This window comes from Crassostrea angulata, chromosome 10 (assembly GCF_025612915.1).
Source record: "Crassostrea angulata isolate pt1a10 chromosome 10, ASM2561291v2, whole genome shotgun sequence".
In the NCBI taxonomy this organism is placed as follows: Eukaryota; Metazoa; Mollusca; class Bivalvia; order Ostreida; family Ostreidae; genus Magallana; species Magallana angulata.
In genome coordinates, this window is record NC_069120.1 from 30,425,845 (window position 1) to 30,448,832 (window position 22,988).

General features: G+C 33.9%; 1 protein-coding gene across 1 annotated transcript; it reads right to left on the bottom strand.

The window, feature by feature from the left end:
* Positions 1-1,518: 1,518 nt before the first annotated feature.
* LOC128166465 (DNA repair endonuclease XPF-like) lies at positions 1,519-22,946 on the bottom strand. The gene is made up of 22 exons (XM_052831644.1): positions 22,718-22,946; positions 21,427-21,523; positions 20,693-20,775; positions 20,415-20,537; positions 14,336-14,393; positions 13,992-14,144; positions 13,723-13,836; positions 13,431-13,579; positions 12,870-12,923; positions 12,690-12,759; positions 11,549-11,618; positions 10,345-10,496; positions 9,912-9,998; positions 9,660-9,779; positions 8,758-8,955; positions 6,704-6,841; positions 5,286-5,417; positions 4,906-4,992; positions 4,605-4,778; positions 4,236-4,370; positions 3,911-4,009; positions 1,519-2,011 (listed from the first exon to the last, which is right to left on the bottom strand). The coding sequence occupies exons 1-22, from the start codon at positions 22,813-22,815 to the stop codon at positions 1,772-1,774; spliced, it is 2,631 nt and encodes an 876-aa protein (XP_052687604.1). The 5' UTR covers positions 22,816-22,946; the 3' UTR covers positions 1,519-1,771.
* Between the last annotated feature and the right edge of the window lie 42 nt (positions 22,947-22,988).

Below are 22,988 nucleotides of genomic sequence, written 5' to 3' on the forward strand. Positions count from 1 at the left end.
AAATCTAGTGAATTTAATCTTTAATACAAATCCTACACACATCCCTCAAAATGAATCAATTTTCATAAAAAAAATGGACACAAAACATTTCATACTTTTGATAGAAAACTCTTGTTAAAAGCATACCAGTATTTTGGTTTTTTCCCATGAGCAGTCTAATTTATCATACCAAGTTTAAAACTAGTGAATTTAATCTTTAATACAAATCCTACACATCCCTCAAAATGAATTAATTTCCATAAAAAACAGACACAACATTTTTTAATCTTTTGGTTATTTCAAAAAAATATATCTATATATTTATTAATCATAATCATACTCTCTTGACTGTGTAGGATTTAATTGTTCTTTGTTATAAAAAAAAAATAATTCTTCAATCAAATACTGAGTATATATCTTTTGGTTTTAATGGATACCTATACTTAAGTATACCCCTCAATGAAAAAAATAAGTTTGTTTTTATGCAACATACTTTATTTCAAAAACCAAATTATTTTTGTATGAAATTTCTCTCGTTTTTCTCTGAATATCAAACAGATAAGTTATTTATCCCTTTGATTAACTACAGTGCCACTAACTTTTATAATGGGACCTGACTATAAACCTTGTTTATCTCTCCTTAGAGACAATGCTTTGTTTATTCCCACTGTTGTTTGGATTTGTTGCTTTCCTCCATTCCTTCTTTCTATTCATTATTACTCTGATAAAGTTCTCTCAGGTAACATTGTATTGAAGTGGAATTCTTTCTTCTTTGAAAGTATTGTTTTGACCTCCAGATTTTTTGTTTCAGCAAATTAATACATTCATGTATTGAAGATCAATTCATAAAGGTAGTGAAGATTATCAAACCCCAATCCCCCACCCCTGCCTGCAAAATGGAGTGAACCTAATATTAATTTTGTATTTGAACTGAAATAAAAGATTACAAGCCTCAGTTCAACGATGTCTTTAATGAATATATCCCTTGCAAGTTGAGAAACCCTTAAAATAGCATTCATAATAGGATTTCTTTTTCAGGTTCGGTCACTGTTTGAAGAGGGTTTTTGTAACTTAATTGTTATTTGAGCTCAAGACTGCATGCTTTTCAGTTAGTTATGAAATATACCTGCTCTAAAAAAATTACTGGGGACACCAACTTACAACAATGAGAAGGCATACAGATAAATCAGACTTTTTCAAAGTGAGACAAAAAATTGAGGAATTATGCTGCATTGAAGCTCATTGTCAAATAGCACTATATAAAGACGGTAAAATATAATATATGGTTAAAAAAATTACACATCATATACCTCATGATTAAACAAATCCCACAAGAACTGTATGCCTTATTTGTCTCCAGATCATAATAATCAATTTTTTTTCTCTCTCCTTATCAAATATAATAAGCACCAACATTATTTACTCTTACTGAAGAACAAATTGAGATAACGGGTAGTTTGTGTTTCATTGTTGTGTTGTATTCTAAATATACAACAAATATTTTTGTTTACATCTCAGTATAAAATCAGAATGATAAAAGAAATTCAACTGCGTTTTAATAATACAAACAAACAAAATTTTATATATCAAATTTAATTGATAGCAAGATTATATTTTATTTTTATAGAAAATAGGCTAAAAATCATAAGACAATATGTCTTGACAGCAATAAATAAATTATCTCAGAATCTTATTCTGAGCATGTTGGCATCATTTCCCGTAGAGATCCTGTACTTGAAGTGAGGTATATTTCAAAGGCCTTCAAAATCCAAGAATAACAACACATGGTTTATCAACGTTTCCGTTTGAACCCTCGTTTGAAGTCACTTTTGGCTGGTTTTGCTGGTTTGTCTGTGGACTCTGCAGGCTTGGTGTGGAGGAAGTCGTGCAGCTGTTTGGCGTGAGGCTGACTCCCCAGGATATCCGTAAGCTGTTCCAGGGAGCAGTCACACAACGCAGACAAACTCTCCACTCTGTTCATGATCAAACGGTAGTTCTTAGCATTGACACCTGGCATCTTCAGCAAAAAGTCCTGGATAGAAAAACAGACTTTTCAAAAGAAAGCACTTAATGCATGGATATACTATAACGTTCATGTAAACCAAATATTTGGTAGGAAATACCATAAATTTGTTATCAGACAAAGAACTGATATACATAATTATACATTAAACCTGTGAATAGACCTTTGTACATGTACTAAGTTTATTACTTCACAAATACAATGTAAATCAAATGAATATTTAAACAGAGGCGCATGAGCATCTTTGCTCACCTGAGCAACAATGTCATTTGATAATTAAGCTTTACTATGTAAAATACACAACAATTGCATGTAAAAATCTTGAATTTTAACAACAATTCTCCTTTTACTTCAGGGATAAAGATACAACAAAATTAGAAATTTCTGTAAATTAGTAGCCAGTAGTCTGTAGTGGCCAGAATTTTCAGTGTGGTTTAAAACTTTATTAATTCTAGATAAAAACTCACTAAATTTTAAGTTTAGATTTTTAATACATTGATTCATAATCGTAAAAAAATAGTTCAAAGTAAATAATTAATTTTTAAATTTTTATTTTACACATTTACATTTTCAGTACACTTATTTTCTGTCAATTGTTCATTTGTGGAATGAATTTTAAAAGTAGTTAAGGATGTTGATGTTAATCCTTGTGGAATGGTTTGCATATACTTATTGATATTGTCTATTCTTCAATCAAAACTTTCACAAATGAAAATTAGGTGCCATCTCTCCCAAACATAAAATAAAGGCTGCAAGAATTTAGTCATACACAAAGTGACTCTGCTTTGTTAATATTACAATATTCTAAATATAATTTTCTGGACATACTTAAATCAAAAATTGTGTCTATTGATTGATTAACCATCCATGATTTTATGGATCTTTCCAACATTAGATGAATTCACAACATGGTACTTGTTGTCACAGTAGATGGAGTTGCCTGTGGTAGGCGGTTATTTATATCTAACATTCATGGTTCCTGTTGTAGGCGGTTATTTATATCTAACATTCACGGTTCCTGTGGTAGGCAGTTATTTATATCTAACATTTACGGTTCCTGTGGTAGGCGGTTATTTATATCTAACATTCACGGTTCCTGTGGTAGGCGGTTATTTATATCTAACATTCACGGTTCCTGTGGTAGGCGGTTATTTATATCTAACATTCACGGTTCCTGTGGTAGGCGGTTATTTATATCTAACATTCACGGTTCCTGTGGTAGGCGGTTATTTATATCTAACATTCACGGTTCCTGTGGTAGGCGGTTATTTATATCTAACATTCACGGTTCCTGTGGTAGGTGGTTATTTATATCTAACATTCACGGTTCCTGTGGTAGGCGGTTATTTATATCGAACATTCACGGTTCCGGTGGTAGGCGGTTATTTATATCGAACATTCACGGTTCCTGTGGTAGGCGGTTAATTATATATAACAATCACGGTTCCTGTGGTAGGCGGTTATTTATATCTAACATTCACGGTCCCTGTGGTAGGCGGTTATTTATATCTAACATTCACGGTCCCTGTGGTAGGCGGTTATTTATATCTAACATTCACGGTTCCTGTGGTAGGCGGTTATTTATATCCAACATTCACGGTTCCTGTGGTAGGCGGTTATTTATATCCAACATTCACAGTTCCTGTGGTAGGCGGTTATTTATATCCAACATTCACGGTTCCTGTGGTAGGCGGTTATTTATATCTAACATTCACGGTTCCTGTGGTAGGCGGTTATTTATATCTAACATTCACGGTTCTTGTGGTAGGCGGTTATTTATATCTAACATTCACGGTTCCTGTGGTAGGCGGTTATTTATATCTAACATTCACGGTTCCTGTGGTAGGCGGTTATTTATATCTAACATTCACGGTTCCTGTGGTAGGCGGTTATTTATATCTAACATACCTGGGGTCCATGACTGTACTTGTCTGACCACTCCAGGTCTCCCCCCTCGGAGGTTCCCACCGCCAGGGCAGTGGCTGCATCAGGCTGGGGCTTCCCTGCCTGAAATTTCAACAATATCAGTGAAGACAAGCAACCCTGTATCAGTTTTACTCAACAACCTTTTCTCATAGTGAAATATTCAAAAATATCTTCGTAGATCTGCACCCCTCTTTATATTAAAAGAAAAATAACACAGTTATAAAAAAAATATATATACCTTGATGAGTTGGAACAATATAAACAAGCAATTCTAACATGTTTTGGAAGGTTTCTGAATTAGTGTTACCTTCAACTCCTCAAACAGTTCGGCAGTTGCGTAAGGACTCTGGCACCAGAGGATGCGTAGTTTGGGAAAGTGAAGGGTGAGGAGGGCGAGGCGTGATGTCACATCCTGTATGGACACCTCACTGGACTGCTTCACCTGATCACAGAACAGAGCGTCAGACTTGGGTCAGAGAGTACTGCCATCCCACAATACTATCAAGACACTGACAACAACTAGCAATTATCTATGTCAAACTAGATTCACTTTCGTTCTTGTGCTGAAATTTCTTTTCATACATGACCTTCTTTCATTTAGTGTTGAATAATCTGATCAATGTATGACAACATTCTAAGAATACAAATTGCCTACATCTTTCTTTACACTTTTTACCTGTAAGGAAAAGGATTTATTGGCATCAAACTCAATGAGAAGGACAGGCTTCTTGTAATATCGGCACATAGAAACACACTGGTTGTACAGGCGTCCATTGTTCAAGGAGCCAATCAGATCGCTGACACTCTTCCTTTCTACACAGATATCAGGCGAGAGAATGTAGTCACCAACCTGCATGGAATAAAAAACCAGTCGCTGAATCTCAGCATCCCTCCTCTTGCTACTACCTGTATAGTAATGCAATTAATTTTTATATCTCTATTGACTACTTGGTTACTTTTAATCCTACAGTTCATACCTCTAAAGTTATAGGTTCTATTTCAATGCCTCGTTTGTGAATCAAAGATGGTAACTCACTCCCAAACTCTCTCATGTCCACTATTACCTAATAAAGAAATAAAATGAACTTGGCAATCATTGATAATGGCAGAAGCAATATGTATATCGTTTACACTGACTTCTGAAATGAATAGATTGACCTATGAATCAATTACATAGATCTGTGTACTAGTCACCTAATAAGAAGACCTGCATCACTATAAATTCATAATTTGTGTCTTAAATAATTATTGAAAAACTATTGATCTTTTTCATAAGTTACAAATTAAGTTATATAAATTGCAATAACATTAATTTCTCATGATTTGAGTTATTATCAAGTTCTGAGGATTTGTCTACCCTTTGCTCAACAGGGACAACAGGTCCCCCTCCTTTCCGTGTGTTAACTGTGGCATTAGCAGGAAGTGTACCCCTTGAAAGGTTGGGATCATCTTCTGATTTCCCCTCCCTTTCCTCTGGAATTACCATAGTCTGAAAAACAAAAACATGAACAACTACAAATAGAACACACATAAAATCAGCACAAATGAAAGTGATTTTTTAAAGGAGGAGTCTTCATACAGATTCACCTTCACAAACGAAGGGTTTTCAGTCCACTCTGCTCCCCACAAACAGAGCAGACTGGATCAAAAACATTTGGCTTGCAAAGATGATACATATTCAACAAGATATTTGTGAGCCTATGCTCACTGGTTATACCCTGCCCTGTTGTGAATATACAAAATAAGCGAAGTTAAAATTTAACAGGAAGTTGACATCGAGTTTGTTAAAAATATAAATCCAACCTTATTGCATTCCTCAACAAAGAGTTTGTTAAAATTTCAAGCATCAGCAATTGATAGTTGCTGAGAAATGTTTGACAAAGATTCATTTAAAAATTTAGCTAACAAGATATCTGTGAGCCAATGCTCACTAGTGATACCCCAGCTCTGATGTGAATATGCAAAATAAGCAAAGTCGACATTTAACAGAAAGCTGGCATCCGATTGGTACAGAAATACATCCCACAATATGGCATGCCTATACAAATACTGTGTAAAAATTTCAAGCATCTGCGATAAATAGTTGCTGAGAATTCTTTGACGGAAATTTGTTTGAAAATTTTGGTTAAAATATAAACAAAGTTGTCATTTAACAAGAACTTGATGTCAGATTGGTACAAAAATATATCCCACGATATGGCATGCCTATACAAATACTGTGTAAAAATTTCAAGCATCTACAATAAATAGTTGCTGAGAATTCTTTGACAGAAATTTGTTGAAAATTTTGGTTAAAAAATAAGCAAATTCATCATTTAACAGGAAGTTGACGTCCGATTGGTACAAAAATATATCCCATGATATGGCATGCTACAAATACTGTGTAAAAATTTCAAGCATCTGCGATAAATAGTTGCTGAGATAAATGAGACAGAAATTTTTGTTACGGACGGACAGACAGACAGACAGATGGACACAGACAGACACACAAGGGTAAAACAGTATACCAACTCTCTTTCGGAGCGGGGGTATAAAAATATACAAAAGTTGTCATTTAACAGGAACTTGATGTCTGATTGGTACAAAAATAAATCCCACCATATGGAGAGGGGGTATAAAAATTCATGTCAAACAGACAATATTAACAAGTGATGGTACATTTACCAATTAGATTTAAATTTGTGAAATGACATTATTTCTGTGTGGGTAATAATTCATTCATGTTTCAAGACATGAAAACATAATTAAAAATTAGATTGATGAATAAAGACGTACAGCCTTCTCCTTAATGAGGTATTCAAAAGCCTCTTTTTCCATCCTGAGGGTCGTCAGATATCGCTGTTCCTCCACGGAGCCCGTGTACATCATGAAGTAGACCCTCAGTGGACTCCTGGGACGACTGGCTCGGTATACCTGTCAGACATAACAATCTCTCATTACAACTACTGCAGGTTCCTAAATCTCATTACTGACTTCGGTTAACCAGTACCAGTACTAATGTTTAATATTCAGAGATGCAATTTTAAAGAAAATATAGTTAAGCTTGGCTACTAAAAATCTTTAGAAAAAAGAAACACTGAGTGATGGAACAAAAATAAAGCCACAGTAATTTACTGTAAATGTACATGTATTACATTTGGCTGTGCAATTTATATAGCATTATATAAAAAAATGAATTTTTTAAAAATTCCAACATATCTTATAATTTTCTATGATGAAAATATGAACCTTCTAGAAATAACATTTAATGGTCAAGAATGTAAATACTATACTGCATCATGATATCAGCTAGCACATAGCCAGTCAGGAAAACCCGATTTTGTTCTTAACTGATATTATTTGTATTAAGATGCACTCTTTCTCAATGCTTTTTTATTATGCTAATCTGAGCAGAGAAAAACTTTGGTTAAATTTACATGTAGATTAAGGGTTTAATTTTTTTAAAATAGCATGTTCTATTAGATTAAAAATCTTGAAAATATAAAAGTAAGAACAAAATGTACAGATTTTGATCTTCTCTACTAGCAAATATTATTCTGATTATTGCATTGTTCTTTTTGTTATTTTATTGAACACAGAAAATGCTTTTCAGAACAGATGTAAAACAAGATATCTGTGAGCCAATGCTCACTAGTGATACCCCCGCTCTGATGTGAATATGCAAAATAAGCAAAGTCGACATTTAACAGAAAGCTGGCATCCGATTGGCACAGAAATATATCCCACAATATGGCATGCCTAAACAAATAGTGTGTTAAAATATATCCCACAATATGGCATGCCTAAACAAATAGTGTGTTAAAATTTCAAGCATCTGCGATAAATAGCTGCTGAGAAATCTGAGAGGAAAATTTGTTTGAAAATTTTGGCTAAAATAAACAAAGTACTCATTTTACAGGAAGATGACGTCCGATTGGTACAAAAATATATCCCACGATATGGCATGCCTTAACAAACACTGTGTAAAAATTTCAAGCATCTGCGATAAATAGCTGCTGAGAAATCTTTAACGAAAATTTGTTTGAAAATTTTGGCTAAAATAAACAAAGTCGTCATTTAACAGGAAGTTGACATCTGATTGGTACAACAATATATCCCACGATATGGCATGCCTAAACAAATAGTGTGTAAAAATTTCAAGCATCTGCGATAAACAGTTGCTGAGAATTCTTTGACGGAAATTTGTTTGAAAATTTTGGCAAAAAATAAACAAAGTCGTCATTTAACAGGAAGTTGACGTCTGATTGGTACAAAAATATATCCCACAATATGGTATGCCTATACAAATACTGTGTAAAAATTTCAAGCATCTGCGATAAATAGTTGCTGAGAAATCTTTGACGAAAATTTGTTTGAAAATTTTGGTTGAAAAATAAGTAAAGTCGTCATTTAACAGGAAGTTGACGTCTGATTGGTACAAAAATATATCCCACGATATGGCATGCCTTAACAAACACTGTGTTAAAATTTCAAGCATCTGCGATAAATAGTTGCTGAGATAAATGCGACAGAAATTTTTGTTACGGACGGACAGACAGACAGACAGACAGACGGACAGACGGACGGACAGACAGACACACAAGGGTAAAACAGTATACCCCCTCTCCTTCGGAGCGGGGGTATAACAAAGATGTGTATGGTAAGTTACTATAGCCTGAGGGGACTGAAGAACCAGAAGCTGGTTCAGGGGAATGAACAATCTGAGGCTGGTTTAGGGGACTGAACATCCTGAGGCTGGTTCAGGGGACTGAACAACCTGAGGCTTGTTCAGGAGACTGAACGATCTGAGGCTGGTTCAGGGGTCTGAACGATCTAAGGATGGTTCTCACCTCTAGCTCACGCACAAACTGCATGTCCACGTCGTACAGGACCACGTATCGGGGCTGGACCTCCTGCAGGGTCTTGGTCAAGCCGTTAGGGTCGGTACCGCCATGAAGGGGGTGAATAATTGTGACAGGTTCTTCCACAATGCCATAGTATGCATCTGATGATGACAAGGATGGGTCTTCTTCTCTAGAACTACCATTCTAACACCAATAGAAGGTCATCAGCATAACAAAGTTTGAAGATCAAGCGTACCAATATTAAAGCAATATGAGCTGTATTTTTTTAGATTTTTATTTTGCTGCAAAAACCTGCTAGTATGATAAGTCTGCATATAAATAAAACATTTATGATAAATAAGGTTTGAAAAATTCATTAATTTTTCTCAGAGGAAAGATTTCTCTTCTAAGGAACATATAGCATATCAATTTTTGTACAGGATGACAATAATTAAATTTTGCTCCAATTAAGGCTTCTTAGCAGTCTTTTCCACAAAAAATTGACTGAAAGAAATTTAAAAACCATGATATTTTTGTCATTTTGGTAGAAAAAAAACATTTTGCAAAAAAAAAAAATCTTCATGAAAATTGCAGCTCATATTGCTTTAAAGTATGCTTTGCTACATGTATACAGAAAATAAACTTGGGACTCGGATCTAAACCGATCTTGATCTATTGAAGTGAAATCAGTCCTAATAAAAACTACAAGAGATCTAGACTCAAGCCATAAATTGTCAGATGTAACTAGATCGTCTACTGAAAGGTTAAATTTGAAATCAAAGTACCGGTACCTCTTAGTACATTTATTGTACCAAATGATGGACCTTCAAATACACTCAGAAAAACAAGGCTGGATTAAGCGATCCCATAAGGAGGATTTAACAAAAACTTGAGTTGATCAGATTTACCTCTGTGTTCGTGTCTTTATCAGCTCCCCCTACTATCTGAGTGAGGGTCAGCTCGCTAGGTTTTGCCTTCTGCCTCTTCAGTGATTTAATCTTGGCAAGCTTTTCTTGCCTTGCTTTTTTCTATACAACACAAACATCAAGTGAAAAATTCACAGTAAAAACGGTTCTGGATTCAATGAACATTATCAAAATCATATTGTCTCTTGAAAGCTGATCTAAACTTGTACATTATAACAACTGAAATCCCCTTACAGCTTCATCCTCCAGATTCTGTCCTTTCTGGGCCAGGAACTTGTTGAACATTCTAATCATCATGCTTCTGGGTCCATCACACAGCATCTGTAATAACCACAACTCTGCATAATTGTCTGTATCTTCTATAACAAGGCTACATCACGACTTGCTAAACTTAAATTGACTCTTAACAAAAATGTTTCATCAAGACTTGCTTCAGTTATATAGTGCTATAATCTTTTTCATTTTCAAATTTTTTTCTGCCAAAGGGTTCTGAGTAAAATAATGTATTGCAGGTACTGTTTTGTTGTTTTTTGCCAATATTCACAATAGTTTTTAGCTTTATATAATTGTATTGAATAAATACAATAATATAAAGCTAACAATTCTTTATCAATGATAATAACTTAGACTTAAAGTTATTCTACAACTCTTTAAGTTGGCTTCAAACCTCTTTGAGTTGGCTACAAGTCCGGTCATCCTCAGCTGCTATAAGCACTGTCCCAGGTTCCTCCTCTGATCCAAGATTTTTATTTTCTTTTTTGATTTCCTTTAAAATGTCTCTCAATGCCTCCCATTTTGGACTTTCTTCCAATACTGGTTCTGTTGACAAAACACACCCTTCACTACCTTATATAAACCATAAGCATCACAACAGAGCTTTAAAGCTCTTATATCTTTTCCAGCATTTTTAAAAATGTTTAAATAATGACCCAACTATTCTCACACAAAGAACTAAGTACAGCTTACTCCACTTATATTGAAATCGCTTAATTTGAAATTCCGTTTATTTTGAAATAGAAATAAATCCCCAGTTTTTGCCTCTAATTGTCTTTGCATTGATTTAACGGATATAATGAAATCGGCTATTTTGAAATATCGCTTATATTGAGGCCACTGATCGGTCCCCATAAGTGATAATTAGTTGTTTTTATAACGGTTATATTGAAGTACACCCTGACTGCTGTCGTCACGGTTGATGACAGTAATTATGCCAGACTGACCGGTTGATATACAAAGGTGTGAATTAATAATTTCTCATCATGTGTGTTTTTATACCTCTTTTAAAAAGTAAAATTTATTCAGTGTTGGTTTTTTTTTTTTATGTTTATACCTATACGGATGTATTGAGGCTAGACGTAATCTGGAAACCCCACGGAAAAGAAAAACCTTATCATCCGACACTAAATACGAACTAGTTATGGCTATTGATAAAAGGACAAAGCCTAAATTCGAAATAGCCAAGGCTTTTGAGATTATCGCAAGTACACTTACGATGATATACAAGCAGCGTTCAGCAGTGTTTGAAGCGTTTAAGTCTGGTGATTTTTCTCTAAAACGTAAAAGAATGCAATCGGAGATTATGATGAGGTTTAAGATAGTAACAAAATGAAACTTACAAAACTTACGGATATAATTTTCATCAAACTTTGAAGGACTAATATTTCGTGTGATCTGTTCACTGTAATAGATAATGTAATAGAATGATGACCAAATAATTTGTTCGGGTTTGGTTTTCTATGCTTACATCGGGATTGAACTTTCCAAAATGGCGGCTTCATGTCGGTTAATTTCGCTTATATTGAAATACGGATATATTGAATTAATTTGCATGGTCCCCTGAATTTCAATATATCCGGAGTAGGCTGTACTACCTTTTTCTTCATTTTTCTGTTTGTCAACTCCTCGCGTTTTTTCAGGACCATAGACTCTTTCTTTGGCATGCTAAAAGATTTGAAAAGGATAAAAATAATAAATCTGAAAAGGATAAAAAAAAACAAGAGAAAAAAGGTCTGTAAAAAAAGACATGTTTTTGTTCAGGGGCATGTTCAGGGTTCAAGCATTGAGTGCAACCTACAAATGTATGTCAGATTATAACTCTCCATATATGCAGTCTAATTCAGGGGGCATGACTCTTTATAGTTTAGGCACCAAGTTCAACCTGAGTCATGCAATAACTCTATTTATATGCAACCTAATTCAAGGGGCAAAACTTGTCATGGTTCAAGCATTGTATGTAACATTATTAAGGAGAGGGCATTGACTTTTCAAGTGTGATCCAAAAAAATTCAATTTTGTTTGCCAAGGGGGTCTGAGACCTATTTTCAGAAATATTATTATGCTAATTTAATAATTTTGAATTTTCTAGGGGATCCAGACCCCCCCCCCCCCCCAGCACCTCTTTAGCTGTTTAGATCTACATATCCTTTAATATATATGTACAATCGAAGTCAGGGGGCATAACTCTATACAGTTAAGGTATTGTAACATAAATCAGGAGAGGGCATGACCTCTTCTAGGCAATTAAGTGTAGGGGCATAACTTTATTTTAATATGCAGCCTTATTCAGGGTTCTAAACTCTTTATAATTATAGTTCAGGCACTGAATGCACCCTTATCCAGGAGACGGCATTAAATCTTCACATGCAATCAAAGTCAGGGGGCACAACTTTTTATAGTTCAGACATTACTTGCAACCTAAGTCATGGAGAATAACTCTTTACTCAAATGCAAACTAATTCTGTGCACAAAACGATAGTTCAAGCTTTGTGTGCAACCTAATCCAGGAGAGGGCATCACTCTTTATATATGCAACCCTTTTCAGGGGTATACCGGTAACTTTTTATATATAACCAAAGTCTGGAGGAATAACTCTTTATAGCATTAAATTGTGTCAATCTTTTTTTCAGAAAGTGAAACTCTTCATATACAACATAAGCCTGAAGGCATTATTCTTTTTTATTTTTAACTTTACGCAATAAGTACAGTCTAAGGAATCATCCTGGAAGACATTACCACAAATAAGCTGTCTGCTGCATCCAAAAACAACCAGCCAGTGTTCTGCCCAAATGCCTTTTCATTTGTTCTGCAGTTAGGAATACATACTTGAAATCAGTACAATTTGAAATCTGGAAATCAAAATTTGCATAAAACATGTCAAAATTCATTTTTTTTTTTAAATCACAGAATACTCACTTGACAGAATTCACCATGCTAAAAAATGTAACACTGTCATACTGAGTCATGTGCCTGAAATATAAAAATAAAATATTTGAAACTTCAGGCAAGTATTTCTATAATTATATAAAATTACCTTATTGCAATTCCCAGAAGGGGGTATATTCCACTGAGTTAGATAATTCATGTTATTTTTATACAATAGGTGAACTTTTATTGAAGAAACAAGTGCCTGTGGAACTTCCATAAACTGGTAACAATTCAGAAATTGGTACATGTAAATTGCTACAATAAAAACATTCTTGTATACCAAGCAATAAAAATATAGAGTAAATATAAAACGTTTTTACTGATGAAAGTGTTGATTCTTTACATTATAATCTTTAATTCCACCAGCCACCCTTCCAATTTGCTAAGGCTTTGCTGTGCAGCTGATCAACCAATGGTCGAAATGTGATGGTAATTATTATATAAAGTTCTTAACTTTTAAATTATTTCATTGCCAAAGAGTTTGAAAGTTTCCAGATCCAGATCTAGTTAACACTAGATTCCAGGTTAATGGAACTGTAATGTATGTACCTAAGAATGAGCCTAAGAGTTTTGAGATCTGATACAAGCTGTCTGGTTTTGGAGCTAAGCTGATGCCACACTGGATCTAGCTGAAACCTGATGATTTTGTCAAAAGCTTTCCCTATAGCATTCTCCACAGTAACCTCTTCAGCATCAATCTGCAATTACATATAATGCATTCCATGATAAAATTCTGAAACAAAACCCTGCATCAGTCTTATTCATTTTCATTTCACCAAAATATTCATCCTCTAAATGCCTGTATACAAACATTGACATCTCTCAGTATACTAGAACGTACAGCAGTGGTGCAGCGTTTGAGTTCCTGTATACATGCATTAATCAGATCTAACAGGGCTGTCTGACAAGCCAAGGTAGCAGACGTCAATTGTACTTGGATTTCTACCACATCAACCTACAAAACAAAGTTTTTGTTCAATAATTCATAAACATATACAGTTGAGAACAAAAGTAAATAATAAATTAACATACTGATTCTCAGTTTTCATCTGTTCCTAACATATAGGAAATTTGTTTGTTAATCTAAACATCATTTCTTTAGAGTCTTACCTTATGCTGCTCCAAGTTTGCGACAACACTTGCATGATATCTTGGCCAGAGATAGAGATTTCTGACAAACAGATTCTTCATTGTCCTCTCTACGTGGGAATACCCCGTGGTGAAGGCATAAGGACTGTCTGAGAATGCTTTGATGAAACCTGTCTGTAACATAAAGGCTCTGCTCAATAATATGCCAAATGCTTGTGATTTGCTGATTGACTTTTTTAAAAATAAATAACAGCTAGAACAAATGCATTAAATGATATTGAAATAGCTAAAAGACTTGCAAAGAATTTATACCTCTGATACTCAAATTCATTTATGGAAGTAGAAAAAATAATAAATACTGGTACCTTATTCTTTTGTCGATACAACCTCAAGATGAAGGCCTCTTGACAGGATTCTTCAATCCTAAATTTTGTAAATCTATTCAGTCAATTTAATTATATAACCATAAAAATGTCAGAAATATGTACATAACTATGTAACTGTAGCTTTGTACATGCTAATGTCTGAGATACCTGATGTTAGTGATATACCAGCGAGCTTTGTATATTAGCATATCTTATTTATGTACCTGTGAAGTTGTATATCATATGAATACTAATACAGACACAATTGACTAAAATATATTCTTTGCATAAGTATACTTGAGATATGTAGCTGCGAGTTCTTTACATGAGTATATTTGAGATATGTAGCTGTGAAATTAAGTTAGAATATCTGTGATTTGTGCTTTTAAACTTTGTACATCAGAGTGTGTAAGATATCATGTGTAGTATATTAATGTACTTGCAGGCTGTGTATACCTGCATACTATTATCTGAGCTACAGAAGGACCACGTGACTGAATATGGCGTAGGACGCATTTCTTTTCGAGCTCTACCAAAGTGGAATATTAATAGCTTTCTGCAAGTGTATCAATGTGTATTTGGATAATATTCGCTAGTGGAGCTTTCTGGAGTCACGCAGTGCTCAGTAAGTTGCGATTTTATTCAGAATAAGAACGTAATTCGAAGTGTCTAAGTATTCTACCTTTAAAGGTGAACACTGTTAATACAAACATGGCCAGTAATCGTGCTAGCCCTAGCCCTGGTCTGTCGACCACACCATCCACTAAGGGCACAAAAGAAAACAAAAAGAAAAACCTTGTACAGTTGAACATTAAATCTGCATCAGCGACAGTTAAAAACACTGTAGTGTCGGACAAAAAAGCGACAAAAAAACCACGATTAAGCAGTTCTGATCAAAACCCTGTCGGGGCCTCAGACACCACAGGTGAGATAGCAGGTGAAAATGACCTACATTCAATCCTCGAAAGCCTGCAGGAAATAAAACAAGGAATGGTAACAAAAACTGATATTAGCGCTGTGGTCAAAAACATATTATCAGAATTAAAAGGTGATTTCGTTAAAGAAATTAAGACCGCAATCAAAGATGAAATAAAAAAAGAATTAAAGAATGAACTGAAAACAGAACTTAAAGGTGAGATAGAAAAATTTACAAACAGCAATGTCGACGAAAAACTGAAGCAAACCCGTGCTGATACCAACGAAAAATTTGATGCTCTCAATATGGACCTTACCGACATAAGGGAGAAAATCGCAAAAGAAAAAAGAGAGCTGCAGAAAATGAGCGATGATCTTAGAATAACAACAAAAAATGCACAACAAGCCATTTCAATGGCAAATTTTAACCAACAATATTCCCAAAAATGCAACATCAAAATACTGGGTTGGAGAGAAAAATCGAAGGAAGACCTCAAACAAGAGTTCTGTGCAGTCCTACAACAAAGGGTGAAAGTTGATGTAAACCCTCACGACATTCTCGCGATTCACCGAGTCCCCGGAAATAGGAACGGTGGACCCCGACCGATTATCGTGAGGATGATAAGTCCGGAAAGTAAAACACTTATCATGAAACACCGCAAACAAATGAAAGAGGAGTTCTTGATGGTGGACCACATTACTCAGCAGAACGCAATGCTCATACAGAAACTTAAAGAACACGAACTTGTGCATTCTGCCTGGTATTTCAACAGCAAAGTGTTTGCAATAGACAAAAACGACCGTCGTTACACATTTGATATATTCGATGATATAAACAAAAAACTTCGAGCGTGATGTCCACTGTACCGGTAGTAGTTTCGCATAAACGCATCGGGATCGAATCTGTAGCAGCGAAAGCTCGAACTCGGGATCGATGTCCCGTTTATTCCAGAAACTTGTTCCTTTGACATTTATTTTTGGTTTTTTTTCTTGGTATGTATGTTTGTGTGGAAGTCTTGTGTACTTTGCTGGTAAATTACATATACATATCTCAAAGGGAATAAGTTTGTATTGTATGAGAATGGTAGGGGTCTTTGCTATAGTGAAAAGTGGTGTTTTTTTTCTATATACCATATTTTCGTTCTCTGCACACATCTTTCATGTCACCTTGTTTACACATATTTTTCTTTTATACACTTAGTTTGTTATGAGTTTTAAGGTAGTAACATTTAATTGTAGAGGCCTAGGTGGTCTCGACAAGAGGAGAGATGTGTTAAATTACATAAAACAAAAACAATTCTCTATTTCATTTTTGCAAGATACACATTTCACTCTTAATGATTATGAGCAAGTTAGATCCTTTTGGGGCTATGACATCTATATATCTCCTGGACAATCTAATTCTCGAGGCACTGCAATTTTGTTTAACAATACTTTTGAGTATCATGTACTGAATGAATACAAGGATACGGAAGGTAATTTACTTGTTCTAGAAATTAACATGTATAAGAAATATGACATATTATTAGTTAATATATATGGTCCAAATAATGATGATCCAAACTTTTTTCAATCAGTATCGGACATCATTTCAAACTTTCAAGGTGAATTTATAATTATGGCTGGAGATTTTAACCTTGTTCAGGATATAGATTTAGATTATTTTAATTATACCAATATTAATAACAAAAGAGCAAGGGAGAAGGTTTTGAACATGAAAGTAGTACACAGTTTAATTGATCCATGGAGAGTGAAATATGAACAACGAAAAAGATACACATGGTTCAGAACAAACCCAACTAAAAAGGCGAGAATTGATTTCTTTTTAATTTCAAACGAATTAATGGCTTTATTGGATACATCTGACATTCTACCTGGTTATAGATCCGACCATTCTATGGTTTATATAGAAATTTATTTTACTAAATTCGAAAAGGGTAAAGGCTTTTGGAAGTTCAATAATTCACTCCTCCATGATCAAACTTATGTTAATCTAGTGAAAAGTAATATACAAAAAGTTAAAGAACAATATGCTGTGTTTCCATACAATCCTGCAAGTATCCATACAGTTAAGAATGACGAATTACATTTAGTTATTAATGATCAAATGTTTTTTGAACAACTATTGCTGAGCATAAGAGGTGCCACAATACAGTACTGTTCCAGAAAGAAAAAATTAAAAAACGAAAGAATAAAACTACTGGAAGAAGAAATTAAACAACTAGAAATATTGAGGAATAGTAATGATTCAGAGGACATTCTTCAAAAATTAAACAATGCACAGAACAGTTTGGAAGAATTCAGAAAAGATTTTATTAAAGGTTTATTTATCAGAACAAAACTTAACTGGATTGAACAGGGTGAAAAACCAACAAAATATTTTCTTAGTTTAGAAAAAAGAAATTATGTCAATAAAACTGTTGGCAAACTTATGCGCAGCAATGGTACTGTTATTACCTCACAGGAAGATATTTTAGCAGAAATTGAGACGTTTTATAAAAATTTATATTCCTGCTATGATAAAGAATTACAAGATGTTGATATTGAAATTGCTATTGATAAGAACTATATTAGAGCACTTGATGAAAATATGTCTAAAAATTTAGAGGGTAATATAACTAATGAGGAAGCCTTATTGGCATTAAAAAATATGAAAAATAACAAAAGCCCAGGAAGTGATGGTTTTAGTACAGAATTTTTTAAATTTTTTTGGAAGGATCTTGGATGCTTTTTATTAAGATCAGTAAATGTGGGATTTGATGTTGGCGAACTTTCAGTCACTCAAAAACAGGGTATTATATCTATACTGCCAAAAGGGGATAAACCAAGGGAGTATTTAACTAATTGGCGTCCAATATCTCTCCTTAACGTTACATACAAAATAGTTTCAGCATGCATCGCAAATAGAATTAAAAATGTCCTTGATTTCTTAATACACGACAGTCAAAAGGGCTTCCTCAAAGGTAGATTTATAGGAGAAAATACAAGAATGATTTATGATGTAATTGATGTAGCTCAGGATAAACATATTCCAGGTATGATTCTACTCATAGATTTCGAAAAAGCTTTTGATTCTATATCATGGAAATTTATGTACAATACATTACATTTTTTTAACTTTGGTCCTGATCTTATCAAGTGGGTATCAGTACTATACAATGGGGCCAAATTATGTGTTATTCAAAATGGTATTTTTTCAAAATTTTTTGAAATAGGCAGGGGCTGTCGACAAGGTGACCCAGTATCCCCATATTTATTCAACTTATGTGTAGAGATATTAGGACTTTTGATAAGACAAAATAAAAACATTAGAGGTATTAAAATAGGAAAAGAAAAAGTATGTTTATTACAATATGCAGATGATACAGTTCTTTTTTTGGATGGATCTGAAAAAAGTTTAAAAAGCGCACTTGATCTTCTTTTTCAGTTTTCAAAATTCTCTGGACTAAAACCCAACATTTCCAAAACAAAAGCAGTCTGGATTGGCTCAAAAATTAATTCAAATACAATTTGCAGTGATACTGGTTTACAATGGACGACAGAACCTTTTACAATTCTCAGAGTAACATATACTGCTAACCTAAAAAACATGGAACAACTGAATTTTGATAATAAACTAAAACTAGTTCAGAAAGAAATTAACCACTGGTTAAAAAGAAATATTTCAACATTGGGAAAAATTACAGTTGTTAAAAGTTTACTTTTATCAAAATTCACACATTTGTTTACCTCTCTTCCAAAACCAAGTACTCAATGGATACGGCAATTTGAAAAAACACTGTATAATTTTATTTGGGGAAATAAAATAGACAAAATATCTCGAAAAACATTGCAATTAAATTATGAAAAAGGGGGATGCAGAATGACAAATGTTGAAATATTTATTAAGTCTCTTAAACTAACATGGATTAGGAGACTTTTAACAACTAACTCAAGCTGGATAAGTATTTTTTCTGAAATAACTGGGTGTCATACTTATAAACTATGTCAGTTTGGACCTGAATATTGTAGACAGAGGGCAAAAGCCACTCGAAATAATTTTTGGAAAGAAACCTTATTTTATTTATGTGATTTTTTAGAAACTATAGAGACTGATAATATCAATATCATGCTTGAGCCACTATGGTACAATAATAAAGTAAAGATTCAAAATAAATATGTATTTTGTAAGGCTCTTTATGAGAAAGGATTTCATATTGTTCATGATTTATTTGATACTCAAGGTGAATTCATTAGTTATGAGAGAATCACTAATGAATATCCAGTTAAGATTCCATTTACTACTTACGAAGGTTTGAAACGTGCAATTATTTGTGCTTGGCCAAATGTTAAGCAGTTTTCACATCAAGTAATAATCAAACCATACCAACCTGAATCTATCAAAATACTTTGCTTGTGTAAAAAAGGAGCACGGAATATCTATGATCACTTGATGGTAAAATCTAATCATAAACCTATTTGTGAAAACAAATGGGCCTTCAATTTAAATTTACCTCTAGATTTTAACTGGAAACAGGCTTATTCAAACCCTAGATCTGCCACAAAAGATTCAGGACTGATATGGTTTAACTATAGAATTATCCACAGAATACTAGGTACTAACAAAATACTACAAATGTGTAAAATTAAAAATTCCCCACTGTGTTCAATATGTTTTTTAGAACCAGAAACAATTACACATCTCTTCTTTTACTGTCCATCTATTTTTCGGATATGGTTATTAATGTCTGATTGGATTTTTAGAAAGTCTGGTGAAAGAATTGTATTTGATGCCAAAACTGTTATTTTTGGTGTTCCAGAAAAGAAATACTTAGCTATAAACCTAATTATCATGTTAGTTAAGAGACATATCTTTAGTCAATCCAGAAAATCTGCTAATATTGCATTTGAGAATATTGTGAAATATTTACAAAATTACTATTCTTTAGAGAAACTAATGTTGGAAAATAGATTTTACCAAAAGAAATGGTCAAGATGGGTATGCCTCTTTGACGTGGCATAATGTGTAGTAAGACCCTATCATTATTGTATTATTATTTTTATATTTACTTTCCCAATCTGTGTGGGAGTGGTGTGGTGTGAATGATGGTATAGATGTATTTGTATTGAAAATGAATAAAAAAAAAAAAAAAAAAAAAAAAAAAAAATTATCTGAGCTACATACCTGTGAGCTTTGTACACTAGAATGCCCGAGATGTGTTCCACTGGAACCCGTTCTGTCAGAAAATCCACCACCAGGATTCTTGAGGTTAGAAACAGTATACCTCCTTGGAGATAAACTTTCTGTCTGTGAATAAAAATGTCCCATAAAAAAATCAAAGAATTAATGATACTAAATTCCACCATAGTCTGCAATCAGTGGATTCCTTTGAAAGACCTAGTTCATGCTATATGCTGATGCTATGAAAAACCTTTTTTTCAGAATCATGTTTACTTTGTTACCTTTCGTTTGCACCGACTTCATTTGTGATGGTTCTTGGTAAAGGTTTTATGTTCTCTTTGTCCAGTTGTTCCGTGAAGTATTCCTGGAAACCAAAAATAACCATCTATAATAAACTTTTTATGTTTCCTCAAAAATTGTCTTTAGTTATATCTAAGTCTCTTAAATGCTGATTAAGTATTTAGATTAACTAATTTATTATGGAATTATTGTTATTTCTGATGGCTCAATTTTTATGGACTTTGTGAGTATTCCTCACCTACATTCCCAATAAATTTTGAAATGAGTAGTAGAATTGGTAGGAAAGGAGGAATGAACAAAATATATCAAAAAAACTGGACTGGTCACTGAAACTTTGACCTCTGCAATGAGGTATGTGCTCTACCAATGAGCTATTTCAGCCAATATCCACTGTTCATTTAGCTCAAACTATCCTACATTCCCTCCTCTTTAAATAGTGTTTGCCCTTATAAACACAATGCAAGCAAACCAAGTGTTATCATAATGACTGATCAAGATAAATCATGGGACCTAAATTAATTTAGAGTAGAGAAGAATGAATAAGCGAATGGAATATAATAAAATGGTCTGAGCCATTTTAAATTGTACCAATATTAAGTATCATTGAGCCAGACCTATTACCGGGTAATGGTTCATAAAGCCTAAACTAGATCTATACATCGATAAGCATGTATGTAGAGAACAATAATTTGTAGAAAATGTACATCATTATTACCTCTTCCTTGGCATTGGTGTTCAAAACAAGAACAAGATTTGCAGGATCACAATATACTTTTAAGAAATTCAGGAAAATTCTGTCAATTCCAAGACCCCTGTAAAAATAAAGAATTCATTGATAAATATGTGCATTTCAAAGTAAGTGCATAACACAAACTCTTTTAAGGCTTCCATCATGGGTGCATGTCTCCGAAAAATCTCGAGCACATTTGGGCCAATGAACAACTAACATTTGCATGAAATGGCAAAAACAACAGATATGAGGACATTATTGAGGACATACAGATGAAGAAGGATAGGCTATGTCCCAACAAAAATAACAAACATTATTACTGTAACGAGAGTATATGTATATTGATAGACATCAGAAAGAAAAAAGAGGAAAGCTGCAACAAAAAAAAAGGATACCACTATTGAACAAGAATTTAATTTAAAATTTGACACTTAAATCATGTACACGTGGAGAGGTGAATTAAGAAAAAACTCAGGATAGAGAATTATCATAGTTTTGTCTCTCTATGTGCAACAAGAACTAAGAGGACATGTAGGAAGACATCCTTGGTAACCCACTATAATTACGTTTCGTTCAGCTCCCCATGATGGAGAGAGGAATGAAATGTTATTAACCTTGGGTGTCAGACAGTGGTAAGTAAGAACTTGGGTAGCATATATCAGAGATATAAATAACGTTATTTATGGGCGCTTTCCATTTATGTTGCCTCGGGAAATGGTTGATGTTAATGGATCGGTTAGCAACGTCACAATGATCTAACGATGACGATTGCAGCTTAAAACTGATACCTATCTTAAAATTTGATCCAGAATTTTTGGCTATTTGCAGATTTAATGTACCGTATTTCAATATAGTAAGACAAATTGTAGTTTTAGAAATACTGGTTTTGTAGAATATGATAACCTCGACGCCATATTATTTCCTAATCGGCAATGGTATATTGCGTTGCCACAATCGCTTGCCGGCGACGCGCGTTCCAGCAATCGGCGACGAAGGCAACGCCGGCAACACTGGCAAAACCGGCAATGCCGGTTAAATGGAAAGCACACTATGTCTCTGCATATATCAGTACAGATATTTACACATTGCATAAAAAGGACTTTCAGCTTAACGTAATCATGGTAATGTTTCATTTACAAGAAAAATGAGTTTTATGAATCTAACCCAACTCCATGAAAAAAATTGCAGTAAAATGAAATAATTCTACTGTATAACAGACTGTATCAGTGTATAACTGTAAAATTTTATGTGAAAAATGTGGCATAAATAACATTACTTTGCCATAACAAGTAGTCCATCTTCGTGAAAAGCATCCAAGAAAATTTGACTCTCATACTCCAAAAGCGTCCTCATTCTTTTCTGAGTTTTTGTCATGAAACGATGTCATCTGCTATTTGGTCAGAAGTCTGAGCAGGTACAATGCTGATAAAATGCATCTTTACAGGAATCATGGGGGCTGCCATTAAATTGACGAAATCAATAAATTTAAAATGTTTACAGTTGCAAAAGTCCTCAAATGCAAAGGGTAAAAAGTGATGAAACACCAT